At 42.1% G+C, this 17,341-nt stretch overlaps 1 protein-coding gene across 6 annotated transcripts in view; it reads left to right on the forward strand.

Moving 5' to 3' along the window:
• OSBPL1A (oxysterol binding protein like 1A) overlaps window positions 1–17,341 on the forward strand; it is a 220,225-nt gene that overhangs the window by 201,338 nt on the left and 1,546 nt on the right. For all 6 annotated transcript variants that reach the window (XM_005697037.3, XM_018039467.1, XM_018039466.1 and 3 more), the window contains 8 exons: window positions 269–366; window positions 1,505–1,687; window positions 6,197–6,304; window positions 7,643–7,732; window positions 8,827–8,953; window positions 11,536–11,652; window positions 12,228–12,351; window positions 13,371–13,461. In XM_005697037.3, coding sequence (XP_005697094.2) covers window positions 269–366; window positions 1,505–1,687; window positions 6,197–6,304; window positions 7,643–7,732; window positions 8,827–8,953; window positions 11,536–11,652; window positions 12,228–12,351; window positions 13,371–13,461 — 938 coding nt within the window. The remainder of the gene's footprint in view (window positions 1–268; window positions 367–1,504; window positions 1,688–6,196; window positions 6,305–7,642; window positions 7,733–8,826; window positions 8,954–11,535; window positions 11,653–12,227; window positions 12,352–13,370; window positions 13,462–17,341) is intronic.

Here is a 17,341-nt window from a genome sequence, read left to right on the forward strand (position 1 = left end):
TTAAAGTCCTTGAGAGTATTTGTAACACTGTGAGTATATTATGAAAACCGCAGTTGGGATGACTTACAGGAAGAGACTCAGAGTCATTTTCATTCTGAATATCCACATTGGCTTATTAGTTTGCTTATTAAGCCATCTTAAAAATACAACATAATTAAACTCCACAGAATCATTTTGTAAATTACTGTCTTCAGCAAAATTTCAGTTCCTGAAAGAATGAGGAGCCAGCGAGGCTATTTTTAACTTATGCTAACGCTCTGTCCCACAGTGCGTAGCTGCATTTGCTGTCTCCGCTGTTGCTTCGCAGTGGGAACGCACTGGAAAGCCTTTCAACCCACTTCTGGGAGAGACTTACGAATTAGTTCGGTAAGATCTTCCACTCTATTCCAGGCGGATAGTTGAATTTGCATGATTTATATAGCTCTTCAAATGAAAATGGATATTTTTTGAGCATTTACCAACATTTTGTATGACTGGAGAAAAGGTAACAATTTTGATGTTTGTTTCTGTGATAGTTGTTATTTTAGAGATTGTCAAAAATATGAAAGAATATATAAAGTGGACCATTATTAAAAGTAAATACAAGAATTTCAGTATTCCTGATCTTGCAGGATTAGCCATCATCCTTTCTAGTTATGTAGCCCATTAGGATAGATTTTTTAAAAATAACTGTATAAAATATATTAGCATAAACTTAGATTGTTGGCATAGAGGCAGTGAATGTATCTAAGGGTGCAGTACTGCCTGCCTGCCTGCAATCGCTTGCTTCTTTACACGCAGTTAGATAATTCATTTGGCTTTTGTTTTTCTGAATCTTTCTCTTCTATCCACAAGTTTTGATCTCATTTATTCCCTAGATGTTTGAAAAGGAGACACTTTAGATTCTTCTGTCTTAGTATAAGGGATGATAAGTTTTAACTTAAGGGATGATAGTATAAGGGATGATGGGATGATAAGTTTTAAATTTACATGGCTAGTATTGTCAGTTCATGAAAATCACTGCAATTCATGGGTATTCCTTGTTTTAATGTGTTTAAGTAGCTCGATGTATAATAACATTGGTTTTAGTTGTTTGGGGTGCATTTTTGCAGTTTCTCATGTATTATCCTTTTCATCAGGATGATAATAAAGAATTGTTCAGTTTGTCAAATCCATTTCCTTAATACTTTAACATTGCTTTTGAAAAAGATTTATTTTTAATTGGAGCATAGTTGCTTTACAATGTTGTGTTGGTTTCTGCTGTACAACAACATGACTCCGCTCTAAGTATACATATATCCCTTTCCTCTTGAGCTTCCCTCTCACCCCTGCACCCCCCCTTCCCACCTCTCATCATCATAGAGCACCAAGCTGAGCCCTCTGTGCTATACAACGGCTTCTGATGTATTTTTACGCATGGTAGTACATATATTAACATTGCTTTCAGACTGAAATGACAATAATGTATATATTTTGTGGTGAGTTTATTATAACACTACCTTTTTTTTTTTTTTTAAATCTTAAGAGATGACCTTGGTTTCAGACTCATCTCTGAGCAGGTCAGCCATCACCCACCCATTAGTGCATTTCATGCTGAAGGATTGAACAATGATTTCATCTTTCATGGCTCAATCTATCCCAAACTGAAGTTCTGGGGGAAGAGCGTAGAAGCAGAACCCAAAGGAACCATCACGTTGGAGCTTCTTGAGTGAGTTAGAATCATACCTTTTACTCATTTCATGTATACGTACTCATTAGTATATACACTTACATGCAGACCTGACCTTGTTGTTCGAAAGCTGGAGAAAACAAAGCTGCTTTTATAAGACATAAATTTTCTGCTGTCATGTAAAAGAATTTGAGAAATGTGGCAACAGCCGTGGTTAATCAGCCTAGGTATGTGTAAACAGTTTAACTATGACAGTGGGTTTATTTAGATCTATTTTAAGATTAAATGGAGTTAATCAGTCTGTGACATTATCATGGTGGTAATGCCTTGTTTAATCATCTTTTACAATTAATTCACTTTGAGAAATATTGAAATAACAATCACATTGGCACATCTTAGACATTAGGTTAGTTGAAAGTTCTCTCCTTTTGCGATATAAAAAGATTGCCATGAAATATCTCTCCATTTATTTGTGTCGTCTTCAATTCTGTTCATTCCCGTCTTACCATTTTCACTATACAAGTCTTTCACTTCCTTGCTTAAATTTACTTCTAGGTATTTTTTTTTTTTGATGCAATTGTAAGTAAAATTGTTAATTCTGTGCTCATGGATTGAAAAGGTACTGTTAAACTTTGTCATACTATACAAAGCAGTGTACAGATTCAGCGCAGTCGCTATCAAAATTCCAATAACATTTTTTGCACAAGTTAAAGAAGACAATGCTACAGTTTGTATGGGATCACAGAAGACCCCAAATTGGCAAAGCAGTCTTGAGAAAGAAGAACAAAGCTGGAGGCATCATGCTCCCTGATTTCAAACTGTGTTACAAAGCTATAGTAATTAAAAGATACGATATTGGCATTAAAACAGATACATAAATCAATGAAACAGAGAGCCCAAAAAATAAGTCCATGCAAGTAGGGTCAATTAATTTAAACAAAGAATCCAAGAATATACAGTGGAATGACAGTGTTCTCAGTGAAGCTGGAGAAATTGGACACATGCTCAAGAGTGAAGCTGGACCACTGGTTTACACTACACACAAAATTGACTCAAAATGGATTACAAACGTGAACCTAAGACTGAAAGTCATAAAACTTCTAGGAGGAAACACAGGTGTGGACTCCTTGACATAGGTCTTAGCAACGATGTTTTGAATCTGACACCAAAAAGAATAAAAGCAAAAATAAACAAGTGGGACTATATCAAATTAAAAAGCTTCTGCACAGTAAAGAAAACCATCAACAAAATGAAAACGCAGCCTACTGAATAGGAGAAGATACTTGCAAATCATATAGGGTAACATCCAAAATACATAAAGAACTCATACCACTCAGTAGCAAAAGAAAAAAAAGTAATTAAAAAATGGGCTGAAAATCTGAATGGACATTTTTTTCAGTGAAGACATACGGATGATCAACAGGAATGAGAAGATACTGTATGTCATTAATTAAGAAAATGTAAATCAAACCACAGTGGAAGGGAACCCTTGTGCATGGTTGGCAGATGTAAATTGGTTCAGTCTCGATGGAAAACAGTTTGGAGATTCCTCAAAAAATTAAAAGTAGAACTACCGTGATCCAGCAATTCCACTTTGGGATAATACTTAGCCAAGGATAACAAAAACATTATCTCAAAAAGATATCTGCACCCCCATGACATTATTACACATATTATACCTGTATAATGTGTTATATTAATATATATATACCTGTTCCATACAACAGCCAAGATTTGGAAGTAACCCAAGTATCCATCATTAGATGAATGGATAATGAAATTGTGGTACACACACATACACGAATATTATTCAGCCATTAAAAAGAATGAAATCTTGCCACTTGCAACAACATGGTTGGACCTCAAGGACATTATGCTAAGTGAGAGAAGTCAGAGAAAGACAAATACTCTATGACCTCCTTATATGAGAAAAAGAAGGAGAAGGAGAAAAAGTAATAAACAGAATTTAATCCTAGAGTGACTCAGATACTGAAATTTGTATCAAAGATTTTAAAGCAGCTGTTATACTCCATGACATAAAGATGAATACTCTTAAAGTGAATAGAAAGACATTGAAGCAAAGAAATTGACATATTTCTGGAAATTTTAGTACTGAAAAAATACAGTAACAAATGTAAATAGCTGGGATAGACTCAACAGCAGAATAAAGATAATAAAATATGTACAGAATCCACAGGCTGAAAGCTATAAAACCCTGGTTACAGGAATCAAAGGCTGTCTGAGTAATGGAGCGTCTACCATGCCTCACTGTACTTGGAATCCTTAATGTAATTCATATGTTTGTTCTCCTTTAATTGATCTATAAACAGTGTGTATTAACACAATCCAAATTTAAAAGTCCTAGGATGAATTTTGGTAGATCAAGAGATAGTGGATCCTAAAATTTATTGGGAAAGACAAATGAAACACTGTAGCCAAAATAGTTTTGAAAAGGAAGAACAGAATGATAGACTCCTACCTCCTAATTTTAAGACTTTACAGTGAAGCTGTTGCCATCGAGACTGTTGTATTGACAGAAAGACAGACACATACATCAGTGGAACAGAGAATAGCATCCAAAAACTGACCCACAGAAACATGGTCCATTGATTTTTCATGAAGGTGAAAGAAAGCACTATTCAGTAATGAAGGGTAGTCCTCTCTACAAATGGTGTGAGAACAGTTCAACATGCATGTGTTAAAAAATGAACCTCAACTTACACCTCACATCCTAGGCAAAAATGATCCCAACATAGATCATAGGCTAAAATCTAATGTACAGCTTTAAGCTTTTGGAAGAAAGCAAGAGAAAATGTTTATGACTTTGGGTTATGCAATGACATCTTATAATACCAAAGGATAATCTAGAAGAAACAAAATTGATAGATTTTATAAAAATCTGTTGTTCAGTGAAAAACACTCTTAAGAGAACAAAGAGAGAAGTTAGAGATGGATAAACATTATTTGTGAATCATTTATCAACAAAGAACTTGTATCTAGAATATATAAAGCATTCTCAAAACAGTAAGAAAACAGACAACCCAGTAAGAAATTAGACAAAAGATGTGAACAGATACTTTACCAAAGAGATATATGAATGACAAATGAGCACACAAAGATATGCTCAACAGCATTGGTCATTAGAGAAATGCAAAATTAAAATCATAGTGAGATACCACTGCACACCTGTTAGAATGTCTAAAATCAAAATTTTTAGAGCTGACAGTATCAAGTACTGACTAGGATGCAGGGCACCCGGAAATCTCATATATTACTGGGGGATCTGGTAAAAGAGTAGAGCCACTCTGGAGAACAGTCTGGCTGTTTCTTACAGAGTTGACCTTCTGTTAACCAGATGATTCAGTTCACTCATAGGCATTTACTCTGGAGAAATAAAGAGGTGTATTTTCACAAAGACCCATGCCCAGATGTTTATAGGAGTGTTACTTATAATCACCAAGAACTGAAAGCAACCCAGCATGCTTCAGCGAGTACATGGTTAAAGGAAAGGAAAGGAAAGTGAAGTCGCTCAGTCATATCTGACCCTTTGTGACCCCTTGGACTGTAGCCTACCAGGCTCCTCCCTCCATGCGATTCTCCAGGCAAGAGTACTGGAGTGGGTTGCCAATTCCTTCTCCAGGGTATCTTCCTGACCCAGGGATCGAACCCGGGTCTCCCTCATTAAAGGCAGAAGCTTTAACCTCTGAGCCACCAGGGAAGCCCAGATGGTTAAACTGTGATACATCCATATAGTAGAATACTACTCAGAAATAAGAACAAATTATTGATGCATAGAATTTAAAATGTATTATACAAATGAAGTTAATCTCAAAGGGGACATGATGTATTATCCCATTTATATGACACTCTAGAAAAGGCAAAACTATTGCAATGGAGAACAGATGAGTTGTTTAGGAATTCCAGGTGGGGGAAGGTTTGACCATGGAGGGTCAGCATGAGCGAATTGGTGGAGGGTGTGATGGAATTGGTGGTTGTGGTACTAGTTACAATGATCTACACATGCGCTGAAGCTCACAGAACTAGATAACACCAAGGAAAGTGAATTTTACTGCTTGTGAATTAAAAATACATTTAAGCATAAGTGTACAAAGATGTAAAATGAGTGTTTTCAAAAGCAAAGAATGTGTAAAATTGGAACTTACTCACATACACAAGTTTTTCCCTTTGGCAAGCTGGAAAGTACCAAATAGACCATTTTTCTTTTCTACCTCTAAATTTATTATGTTTTCACCAAACTTTTGAAGGCTTAAGATGGTTATGTACATAGTTTAATTTGGAGTTTGGTAGAAGCATAGTTTTGTTTTGTTTTTAAGTTTTTGCATCCTTTTAAGAAACAATAAGAATCAACCAGATGATACCTATTTTACTGGGATTAACATCAGCAGTTTTTATAGTCTTAGAGTTGAGTGCTCTCCAGCAGCCTGATAGGTTATCCTGAGTCATGGCATTTGAGGCAGATGTGCTTTTTAAACAGAGTAACACTTCTCACTTCTTTGTCTGGGCTTTGGCTTTCTTTTTGTTTTCTAGACACAATGAAGCATATACGTGGACAAATCCTACATGCTGTGTGCACAACATCATCGTGGGAAAGCTCTGGATTGAGCAATATGGCAATGTGGAGATCACAAACCACAAGTGAGATGGTTCATCGTCCCCGTCCCTTCATTTGCATCAGAGGGGTCTGGTAGTCTTTCTGTAAAAGTTCTAGTAGAGGACATCCCTGGCGGCCCAGTGGTTAAGACTTCGCACTTCCCATGAAGGGGGCCTGGGTTTGATTCCTGGTCCAGGAATGTAGATTCCACATGCCATGTGGTGTGGCCAAAAAAAAAGTGCATTGCGTTACAAGGAGTTTCCTGGCAGTCCAGTGGTTAAGACTCCACACTCTCACTGTGGAAGGCCTGGGTTCAGTCCCTGATTGGGGAACTTAGATTCCACAAGCTATGCAGCTCGGCCAAGAATATATGTATAAATCATTTTTAAAAGTTCTGTATATGTGGATAAATTAAAAAAAAAAATTCTAGTAGAGTCTAATGACAACTTAAGAACCAGGCAGTGTAACTCTGTAGTAAATAGAAGCCAGTCCATTTAATGAACAGGATTTAGTAGCTGGGCTCCCAGGCTAAGTTGCCTCATGGCATGTGGAATATTCAGGACCAGGGATCGAACCCATGTCCCCTGCCTTGGATGCTGAACCACTGGACCGCCAGGGAAGTCCTTAATGAATAGAGTTTATATTTTTAAGTCTCTTAATTATGGAAGACTGGTGAACTGAGAGCTTCGGCAGCCTCAGGGAATCTTCATTCCTCCCTCCCTCAGCTCATCTTGCTGACACCGTTTAGCTTGTATTGTTCACATGGGGCCAGTGACAGGAGGGATAGGAGAGTTGGAAAGAGGTGGATTCAAATTCTACTGTGAGCCTAGGCCCGTGTCCTAGTCAGCGCGGGCTGTGGTGAGAGAACATGGTGGGCTGGGTGGCTTCAAGGGCAGCATTTATATCTCATGCTTCTGGAGACTTGGGAGGCCCAGGTCAGGGTGGCCTCAGACTCAGTGTTGGGGGAAGGCCCTCTTCCTGGTTTCAAGTTGGCCATCTTCTCAAATCTTCACGGGGCAGAAGGAGGGATCATCTCCCCAAAGTCTCTTATTCAAAGACCGTGCATCCATTCAGTTCCACCCTTAGGACCGGATTACCCGCAAATAGCCTTACATGGGTGATGAGGCTTCACCATATGAATTGGGACGAGGAGTAGGCAGACATTCATTCCATAGCAGCAACTCACTTATTTTTTTATGGATCTTGCTTGCTTTTCCTTTGTGGTGGGTTCAGTACTGATTATGGATTAATTGTGATACTCTCTGTGTGGAGCCTGGTGTGAGTTAGAAAATCATTAAACAGCAGGCGCTGCCAGAGAGTCACTGTTCTCTGCTGCTGCTTCCGTGTTGAACAATAACCCGAGCTCACTGTCTCCTTTACAGGACTGGGGACAAATGCGTGTTGAATTTTAAGCCGTGCGGCCTTTTTGGTAAAGAATTACACAAAGTTGAAGGCTACATTCAAGATAAAAGGTAAAGTTCCATTTTAAATGTTGACTGGTATAGGTGTTGTTCACTAAGTAAAGTGTTGTTATTAAAATCTGCCAACACCAGGATTCCCTGGTGGTCCAGTGGTTAATACTGCATGCTTCCAATGCAGGGGGCACAGTTCGATCCTTGATTGGGAAACTTAAGATCCTACATGTTGTGTGGTCTGGCCAAAAAAATTTAAAAAGGAAGATAAAGAAAATCTGCTGTTAGTCAGTCGCTTAGTCATGTCTGCCTCTTTGTGACCCCATGGACTGCAGCATACCAGGCTTCCCTGTTCATCACCAACTCCTGGAGCTTGTTCATACTTACCGAGTCAGTGATGCCATCCAGCCATCTCATCCTGTCATCCCCTTCTCCTCTTGCCTTCAATCTTTCCCAGCATCAGGGTCTTTTCCAATGAGTCAGTTCTTTGCATCAGGTGGCCAAAGTATTGGAGCTTCAGCTCAGTCCTTCCAATGAATATTCAGGACTGATTTCCTTTAGGATTGACTGGTTGGATCTCCTTGCAGTCCAAGGAACTCTCAGGAATCTTCTCCAGCATCAGTTGGAAGAAGCATTAGTTCTTCGGTGCTCAGCTTACTTTGTAGTCCAGCTCTGACATCCATACATGACTACTGGAAAAACCTTAGCTTTGACTAGACAGACCTTTGTCAGCAAAGTAATGTCTCTGCTTTTTAACATGCTGTCTAGGTTTCCTGCTGTTATCTAGGAAACAGCATTTCAGTAAATTGAAATACTCTTCTATAAGAAATACCTATTTCTTTAAAGAATCTGATTCGTAAGCATCTTTATTTATGAAAAGAGAGGCTTTCTTGATGGCTCAGACTGCAAAGAATCTTCCTGCAATGTAGGAGACTCAGATTCTGTCCTTGGGTCTGGAAGATCCCCTGGAGAAAGGGTATGGCTACCCACTGCACTCTTGCCTGGAGAATTCCGTGGAGCCTGGTGGGCTACAGTCCATGGGGTTGCAAAGAGTTGGACATGACCGAGTGACTAGTACTTTCAGTTTATGATAATATTTAATTACTCCAAGACACCGGTTTAATTGTTGGCTCAGCATTGATTTCTCTCGGCAGCAAAAAGAAGCTCTGTGCCCTCTACGGGAAATGGACAGAATGTTTGTACAGTGTTGACCCAGCCACGTTTGATGCTTACAAAAAAAATGATAAGAAAAATACTGAAGAGAAGAAGAACAGCAAACAGGTAAAGAATCCCAGAAGACGGTGTCGAGGGGCTCCCTGGATGGCGGCCTGTTAGTGGGTCGCGGTGTTACCTTTTGTACTTGGTGCCGTGCATGTGATGTTTCTCCTTGACCTTTTTTTTTTTAATTTTACTTTTGTTGCTGTTTTTAACACCAAAAACATTTTGCATTGGCTAAAGCCAATTGGAGACCCCGGTTGGATTCCTGGGTCTGGAAAATCTGCTGGAGAAGGGATAGGCTACCCACTCCAGTATTCTTGGACTTTCCTGTGGCTCAGACAGTAAAGAATCCGCCTGCAATGTGGGAGATCTGGGTTCCATCCCTGGGTTGGGAAGACACTCTGGAGAAGGGAACAGCTACCCACTCCAGTATTCTGGCCTGGAGAATCCCTGTGGACAGAGGAGCCTGGCAGGCTACAGTCCATGGGGTCGCAGAGAGTCAGACATGACTGAGTGACTTTCATATAGCCAATTAACAATGGTATGACAGTTTCAGGTGAACAGGAAAGGGACTCATCCATACATATACATGTATCTGTTCTCCCCTAAGCCCCTCTCCCGTCAAGGCTGGCGCATAACATTGAGCAGAGTTGCATGTGCTATACAGTAATGAACAGATGATCGGACTTGCTAGTGAATGCTTGGGATACTCTCCCATGGAGTATGGGTGTGTGCTATGCAGTTACACACACAGCGTTGAATTCACATCGCTTTGGAAAGTTGGAGTTCATCTTAGACAAATATTCTTACTCTCCTTTCTGTTTATGTGCGTTAGCAGTTGAGCTCTTCTGAATATTTGAAATTACACCCAGAATAATCAGGTGGGTTTTCATGCGGACAGCAGTGTTATTGCCCTCCTCTGTATCCGAGATCCCGGGAGCTGAGAGCATCACAGTTAAGGGAAATCGTTGCTTGACGGCCATCCTCCTCTTAGGAAGCTTCCTCCTAATGGGACAGTTCAACCTTAGACTCTCCCCTTGTGAGGCCACAGCTTCTTGTCGCAGGACCCTGGGAGGCTGGACTGCTCACTGGGGTCTGAGCTAGAGAGAGGTTGCACCTGTTTGGACAGGAAGCGTTGGAGGACTGGTTATTTTTTTCCAGTAACGGGCATCAGGGATCAGAACATGAGCTCTGCTTGGAATCCTGCCTCCCCCGCTTCTGAGTGGTTTGATCTTAGGCAGATCCCTACCCTCTCTCTGCCTCAGCACCTCATCTGTAAAATGGAGACAGTAATGGCACCGTCGTGTCAGAGCAGTTGACAGAGGTCAGGGGCCGCGGGTGAAGACAGCTCAGGTACCATCCTCTTTGAGCATCTCAGCCTGGCTCTCTGCTCCCGGCTCCCCTCGCCCCGCTGTGTTGCTTGCAAGAGGCAGAGCCTTGCTCTCCCCTTGCAGAAGTGGGGTTCAGTACAGCAGAAAGCATTGCGGAAATTCCAGAAAATCTCCCTCATGTCCCATAAAGCCCCGGTCAGTCTTTGTAGACAGAAGGGCCTTGCCCCTTGGAGAAGGTACCCTCACGCTTTCCCCATGTCTAGTCTCACCTCCCAGGGCCTCGGCCACTGTGGGTTTCTGATGCTCCTGAGGATATTGAGATGCCAGGCGAAGCTTGTTACCAGTGTCGTCCCCTCTTTGTTGCTGTTTTTAAAATCCCATGTCTCAGCCAGTAGTTCTAGATTTGGTAACAATGACATTGGGAATATGACTTCACTTTCCAAAGGCTTAAATTCTTTATATATAAAACTTTATGGGCTAGTTATGTAAGGACTAAATATACAGAGAGCTGCTGGCATAGCTCCGCTGGGGAAGGGGAGGGAGCGGGCAGCCAGTGGAAATGCTGCTTTCTTTTTTAGCCTAACGTCTTTCGATTGAATACTTTCAGGATCCCTGCTGGTTTGGGTCATTGATAAATTTAGTTAAATGCTCCAAGAATTTAACCTTTTCTTGCCCTCATAATGTTCCACGAACTACTTAAATGAGTTACTTTGGATTTAAAAAAAAAAGCTTTAAAAATATCAAAACACGACAGTAAAGGCATGATGACTGCAGTGGTGATGGTAAAGCCTTTTTGCTCATAGCCCCTAAAAATGACGCAACACAGGCTCGCAGGCTCCCAGCATGGGCTCAGTCACTCGACCTGCATTTATTGGCTTCCTGGCCTGGATCGAAAGGTGAGGATGTGAGAGTGAGAAAGGCTCGGTGCCCTGGCACACATGGGGTTGCATTCTAATGCCACACAATGAAAACTGCTTATTTTACAATTTGTTGTTGGTGGTGGTCAGTCATGTTCGACTCTCTGCGACCCCATGGACTGCAGCACGCCAGGCTTCCCTGTCCTTCAGTAACTCCCAGAATTTGCTCAAACTCATGTCCATTGAGTTGGTGATGCCATCTGACCGTCTAATTCTCTGCCACCCCCGGCCCTTTCCTCAGTTTTTCAGGGTCTTTTCTGGTGAGTCAGCATTTTGCATCAGGTGGCCAAAGTATTGGAGCTTCAGCTTCAGCATCAGTCCTTCTGGTGAATATTCACGGTTGTAAGCACAGTCTTTTCAAAGCATTTCGGTTTTGTTCCTCTGTTGGTTCTTCCAGGTGAGTGCTTCTGAGGAGTCGGATGAAATGCCAATGCCGGATTCCGAGAGTGTGTTCGTCATCCCCGGGAGCGTTCTCCTGTGGCGAATAGCCCCGCGGCCTCCGAACTCAGCCCAGGTAAGGCCTCCTGTTTACTTGGATCTGATGGCTCTCTTTTCCCGGCCTGGATGGAACCAAGAGGAGGGCGGGGGTGAGAAGCGAGTCATCGAATTGCTCCTCAGTCATCTCTCTGTGGTTCCCGCCCAGGACCTGGCATTGCTGCCACCCAGGCCTCCTGGTGTCTGGCCGAGATGCCTTGGGGTGGGCCTTTGTGGGGCTTCCTCCATACATACGGGTGTGGGCCTTTGAAGGGGCTTCCTCTATACTTACTGAGGAGTAAGACTGACTCTCTTTAAGTCCGTGGCGATGCAGCCAGATCTACCAAATGAGACTTTTCATGTGAATGGAGACTGTTGGTTTCACTCGTAGTTTTCCCTGGAGGTGATGGTGGTGCCACCTGGGGGGTTTCCTTGAGACAGACTCCCACAGCTGGCACAGACCTGGGAGAAAACATGGAGATGTGTGGGCACAGAGAGGCTGGCCATCATCACCCTAGAAAAGAGCAGGGGATCCCTATCGAATCTTCTAGCCTCAGGGTTTCATTCTGCATTAACCTCCAGTACATGTTAATTTGAACATTTTCTTCTTTTTAGATGTACAACTTTACTAGCTTTGCAATGGTTTTGAATGAAGTAGACAAGGAGATGGAGAGTGTGATTCCTAAGACGGACTGCAGGCTGCGGCCTGACATCAGAGCCATGGAGAACGGGGAGATAGGTAACGTGCCTGGCAGCTCCAGGGAAGGTGGATTTCTTTGAGGAGGATGGTTTGCCTTACTCCCAGTCACTGTCTGCATTTTAGTCTGTTAGGGCATAACATTTTCTATGTTCGCACAAGCATCTTACATGTTAGCATTTTAGGTGTTAACACAAGGTATCCCTGTGCCTTAGATGGTAAAGAATTCGCCTGCCAATGCAAGAGACCTGGGTTCTATCTTTGGGTCAGGAAGATGCCCTGGAGAAGGGAATGGCAAGCCACTCCAGTATTCTTGCCTGGAGAATCCCATGGACAGAGGAGACTAGTCCTCTGTCAGGCTAGTCCTCTGACTAGTCCTTGGGGTATAGTCCTTGGAGTCATAAAGAATCGGACACAACTGAGCACCTATACTTTCCCCAGGTGATGCTAGTGGTAAAGAGCCTGCTGCCAGTGCAGAAAACATAGGAGACTTGGGTTTGATCCTTGGGTCAGGAAGATCCATCCCCTGGAGGAGGGCATGGCAACCCACTCCAGTATTCTAGCCTGGAGAATCCCATGGACAGAGGAGCCTGGCGGGCTATAGTCCATAGGGTTGCACAGAGCCAGGCACGACTGAAGTGACTAAGCCCATGTTTGTTAATTTGCCAGATCTCAGTTGCAGCATGGGGAAGCTTTCAGTTGCGGCATATGGGATCTAGTTCCCAGACCAGGGATTGAACCTGGGCCCCCTGCATTGCGAGTGCAGAGCCTCTGGACCATCAGGGAAGCATTTTAACATGACTTGCGAGGCCTTAAGAATAAGCAGGCTCCTTGGGTAAAGACAGAGGCTGTGGAAGGAGGTGAGAGGTCCTGGATGCCAGCATCACCTCTCACCAGCTTGGGGCTATGTTAAGTTTTGACATGCCGTAACTGTGGTGCTTGTGTTCTGATAAAGGGTGGCTGTGCTAACACATGCCTCCGTGGAGTGAGTGTGCCAGGTGCTGTCCCGGGCAGCCTCTGCTCATACAATAACTGTTTTTTCACTGCTACGCTGATTCTAGATCAAGCTAGTGAAGAAAAAAAGCGACTTGAGGAGAAACAGAGAGCGGCCCGCAAGAACAGGTCCAAGTCGGAGGAGGACTGGAAGACGAGGTGCGCTGAGGGGCTGGGGTGTGTGGATGGAGGTGGGGGGCTGGCAGATGTGTGGACAACAGAGCGGGCCTCACCACACCCTCCGAGTTGTCCCCGGGCCTGAGAGAAAAGTACTTTCCTTTGACCAAGTTCAAGCTGAAAGGGCTGCACATGTGCAAAGAAAAAGGACTGTTTGGAAATTAAGGTTAAAATATTTCTGTACAGTTCACACAGGTCGATGTCAATTAAGCAAACTCTCTTCCTTATCCAGCAAAACACTTGTCCCTTCTATAAGAGGGAAAGTAGAGTTACAGATTTTGGTATGAAACAGGCTCAGAGTTGTTTGTTTGAGTAAATTTTAGGAGCTTTGCTTATACATATATCATGGATCCAAGGACATTTAGACAATTCCTTTACTCTTCCAAACATATGGCACACATCGAGGAAATACAGTTTGTTAAAGTGACATCTTGGATTCCATTAAGAATCAGAAACTGGGCAGTAAAATGTCCAAGTTTTGAAAAATTTTCAAAAGAATCAGGAGTTACTTAGTCACTTGGGTTGAGTAATAGAATCTCTTATAAACGGGAATAGAACAAAAATATTTTTTACACTTACAGAAACCATTGTCCCATTATTCAGAGTTGTTACGTAAATTTCAGAGCCAGTGTGGGCATAATTTCACAACCAGTTTAGTAGATATTACTTGGTAGCCCCTTTGGCATCTTCTACCTTTATTAGAACCAGGAATGATCTTAGGTATCATCAAGTCCAACAGTTTTGGGATTCTTTTTTGTTAGCATCAAAATCTTTCTTGCCAATGAACGTACGAAGAATTTGCAAATACAGAGCACATGGCCACAGAGCTGCGGAGGTAGGATGAGGGCTGAGCATCGAGGTTCACCTTCTCCCACCCGCGCACATGCAGAATTCGGGGGACCTCTGAAAGCCATTAGTCTAGAAATCCCCTTGTGCGTGAAGAAACAAATGCTGGTTGTATTTCATTGAGTGAGTTGCTCAAGGACAAGTACACCCTGCAGACCATGATTAGAAAGAGCCACAAAAACCAAAACCACGCTGCTTTAGTACAATCCCTTCTGAAAAGGCTTGATAAGTTTTTATCATTGTTTTTAGTCTTTTCCAGAAAGCCCACTTTGTGCTGTATTTCTAATTAACTCCTTTATTTTTCTGACCACATTTTCAAGTGTGCGAAGTAAGCGAAAGTCCAGTAAGCATGTTTACTGTTGAGTGAAGTCTTACTTTCAGAAAGCAACGAGCTTTGGACAGCTCTGTGGTGGCCTGGAAATAAAACTGGAAGCTAGGTTTGTGAGTTCCAGTTTGGAGCCTTACACATGCTTGCTTCCACTGCTGTCTCTTAGCATCCATAGTTCTTATATGGATATACAGACATTAAAAACGATGCTGCTGACCCTTGGTCAAAAGAATATGTGCTTGGAGCCCTTTCCCATTAGGGGTGAGAGGTGGTGTTCGCTGACTGGGTCTTCTCCTGGCTGATAATGTGCTTTTGAGCAGCTGGGTTCAGTTTGTGTCAGGGTAGAGGTTGTGCAGCTTCTAAAGGGGTGTGTTTTGCAGGGGAGAGTTGAAACCAGTCCTTGGAAATCACACCCAGAAACTTACTATAACCTGTCCCAAACTCATCCACACTAAAAGCTGGCTTTCATGTTGATACCAGTTTCAGTCATTTGAAAAAAGTTCAGGCTCTGGGATTTTTCAGGCTTTAAACTGCAGTTCATACACATGAAAACGCCTGCTTGTGAGCCTGCGCTGTTTTCTGAGAGAAGCCCAGAGACCTTAGCAAGTGGGGTTGTGTGGAGAGGAAGGGGTGGGACTGGTGAGAGACACGGCTTTGAAGAGAAGGTGGGTGATGACGCCACAAAAGGTGGTGAAGCTCTCTCTTCCCCCAGTAAGAGCATCATGCAGAATTAACCGTGTTCTAGAATGTTATATTATGTAGAGTGCTATATTACTGATTACATTATAGAATGTTGTATTACTGACATGGGACTTCCCTGGTGGCTCAGATGGTAAAGAATTTGCCTGTAATGCAGGAGATCCAAGTTTGATCCCTGGGTCAGGAAGACACCCAGAAGAAGGGAATGGCAACCCACTCCAGTATTTTTGCCTGGAGAATTCCATGGACAGAGAAGCCTGGCGGGCTCCAGTCCATGTGATCACAAAGAGTTGGACACAACTGAGCAACTAACACACACACGCCAGTCATTGACTCACACACATTACTGACATAGACTCATGGATTCTTAGAAACATTGACTGAAAGGCAGCAAAGACATCTCCCCATCCCCTCTTTTTTTGCCCATGCTTGTCTAAAGTGTTTGACTTTGGAAAGACAGAATGGACTTTTCTGTTTGTGGAGGGGATACACTGACAGCAGCAGAGGTTTCCAGACCTGAGTGCTGGAAATGAGAAGACCAGACATTGAGAGAAACTCTAGTCCTTAGTATCAGATCCTCAAACCTGATTGTCTTCCGTGCTGTGTTCCAGTTCTTCCCAAGAACAAGTGCTCTGCACAGGGAGGCCCTGCAGACATGGCCTTCAGTGGCTTATGTGTGAACCCAAAAAAGTCCTTTGTTATTGAATCTCCTGGTCTGTGGTCTCTTTGCATGTGACTTGCCCGTTCTCCACTTTGTATGGAGGAAGTCCTGTGGTGCAGGCCTGAGGCTTGGTTAATTTTTAGAGTCATTTTGATGACCTTGATTTTGATTTGATTGATTTTCTGAAGTGCTTGGATTTTGTTAAGCCTGGTTACAAAAGTGCTTTTATTGCTTGGACTTCTGAGACCAAAAGGAGTGAAACTGTATGCTTCATTTAGACAAAAATTCTGTGACTTTGATCAAAGAAAAATCCTTAAAGTGTTTTCAGCGTGGTTACCAAAGTCTTAAGAAACACATATCTTGATAAATATTTGATACTGATATTTGACTTTAAAATTTTTTAATTAAGGAAAAGTCAGTGCCCAAAGCCAAATAACTTCTGTAATAATTTAGAAATCTGGGCCTAATGGGCATTTACTTTCTCAGCCTTCAAGGAATTCGCCTAATCTGAAGCACGTTTTCCGTCTTGGGGCTTTTCGTGTTGCTGCAGTGGTTAATAGGGACCACTTGGGATTTATCTAACCTCACTTTAATTGTTAAATATTTTTGAGGCAATTTATTTGGAAAGAATGACAGACATGAAACTTTTTATAAATATTACTCTGAAAAACTAAATCTTACTAGAAAATGTTACACAAATTGAAATTTGAACCTTTTGAAGAAGTAATTTTGCATTTCGGTTACCTCAAGAAAGCTGGGAATATTTAGGAAACGGGTGAATTGTCTTTTAAAGGGCAAGAAAATTAGGGCAGCTCTTTCTAGAGTTTGATCAGATGGGTAAGGATGTTAGAAGCTAGATGCAGCCTATAAATCTACGTTAGTGTGGAAAAAAGAGAGACCAAGGAAGATGTGGGCCAGATTAATTTCAGTGGATTATGTGTAACATAGTATGTTTGGAAACTGATGATCTTTAAAAAGGCTTATTTGATATCATGGTTAGCTTGAGCAAGTTATTTAACTTCTCTGACATTGAGCTCCTCATTTGTGAAATGGAAGTAGTATTTTGGGGTGGGGAGATTTACTCTGAATCAGGCACCTTCCTATTACTGTAGGTAGACTGTAAAAGTCTCCTCACCCTGATTCCTTATTCCTCATTGCTTAAATGCTGCTTTATTCTGGAAGGTAAGTGGTGGACAGTTAGATACTGTTACTGAATGCCATGGAAAATCCTTATCTTTCAAGTGGTCTTATTACACATTTCAGAATATTGTTTTACATATTCTGAGCACGACTGGGTGCATGCTCAGTCATGTCTGACTCTTTGAAAC

The sequence above is a fragment of the Capra hircus genome, chromosome 24 (genome assembly GCF_001704415.2).
Source record: "Capra hircus breed San Clemente chromosome 24, ASM170441v1, whole genome shotgun sequence".
Taxonomy (NCBI): domain Eukaryota; kingdom Metazoa; phylum Chordata; class Mammalia; order Artiodactyla; family Bovidae; genus Capra; species Capra hircus.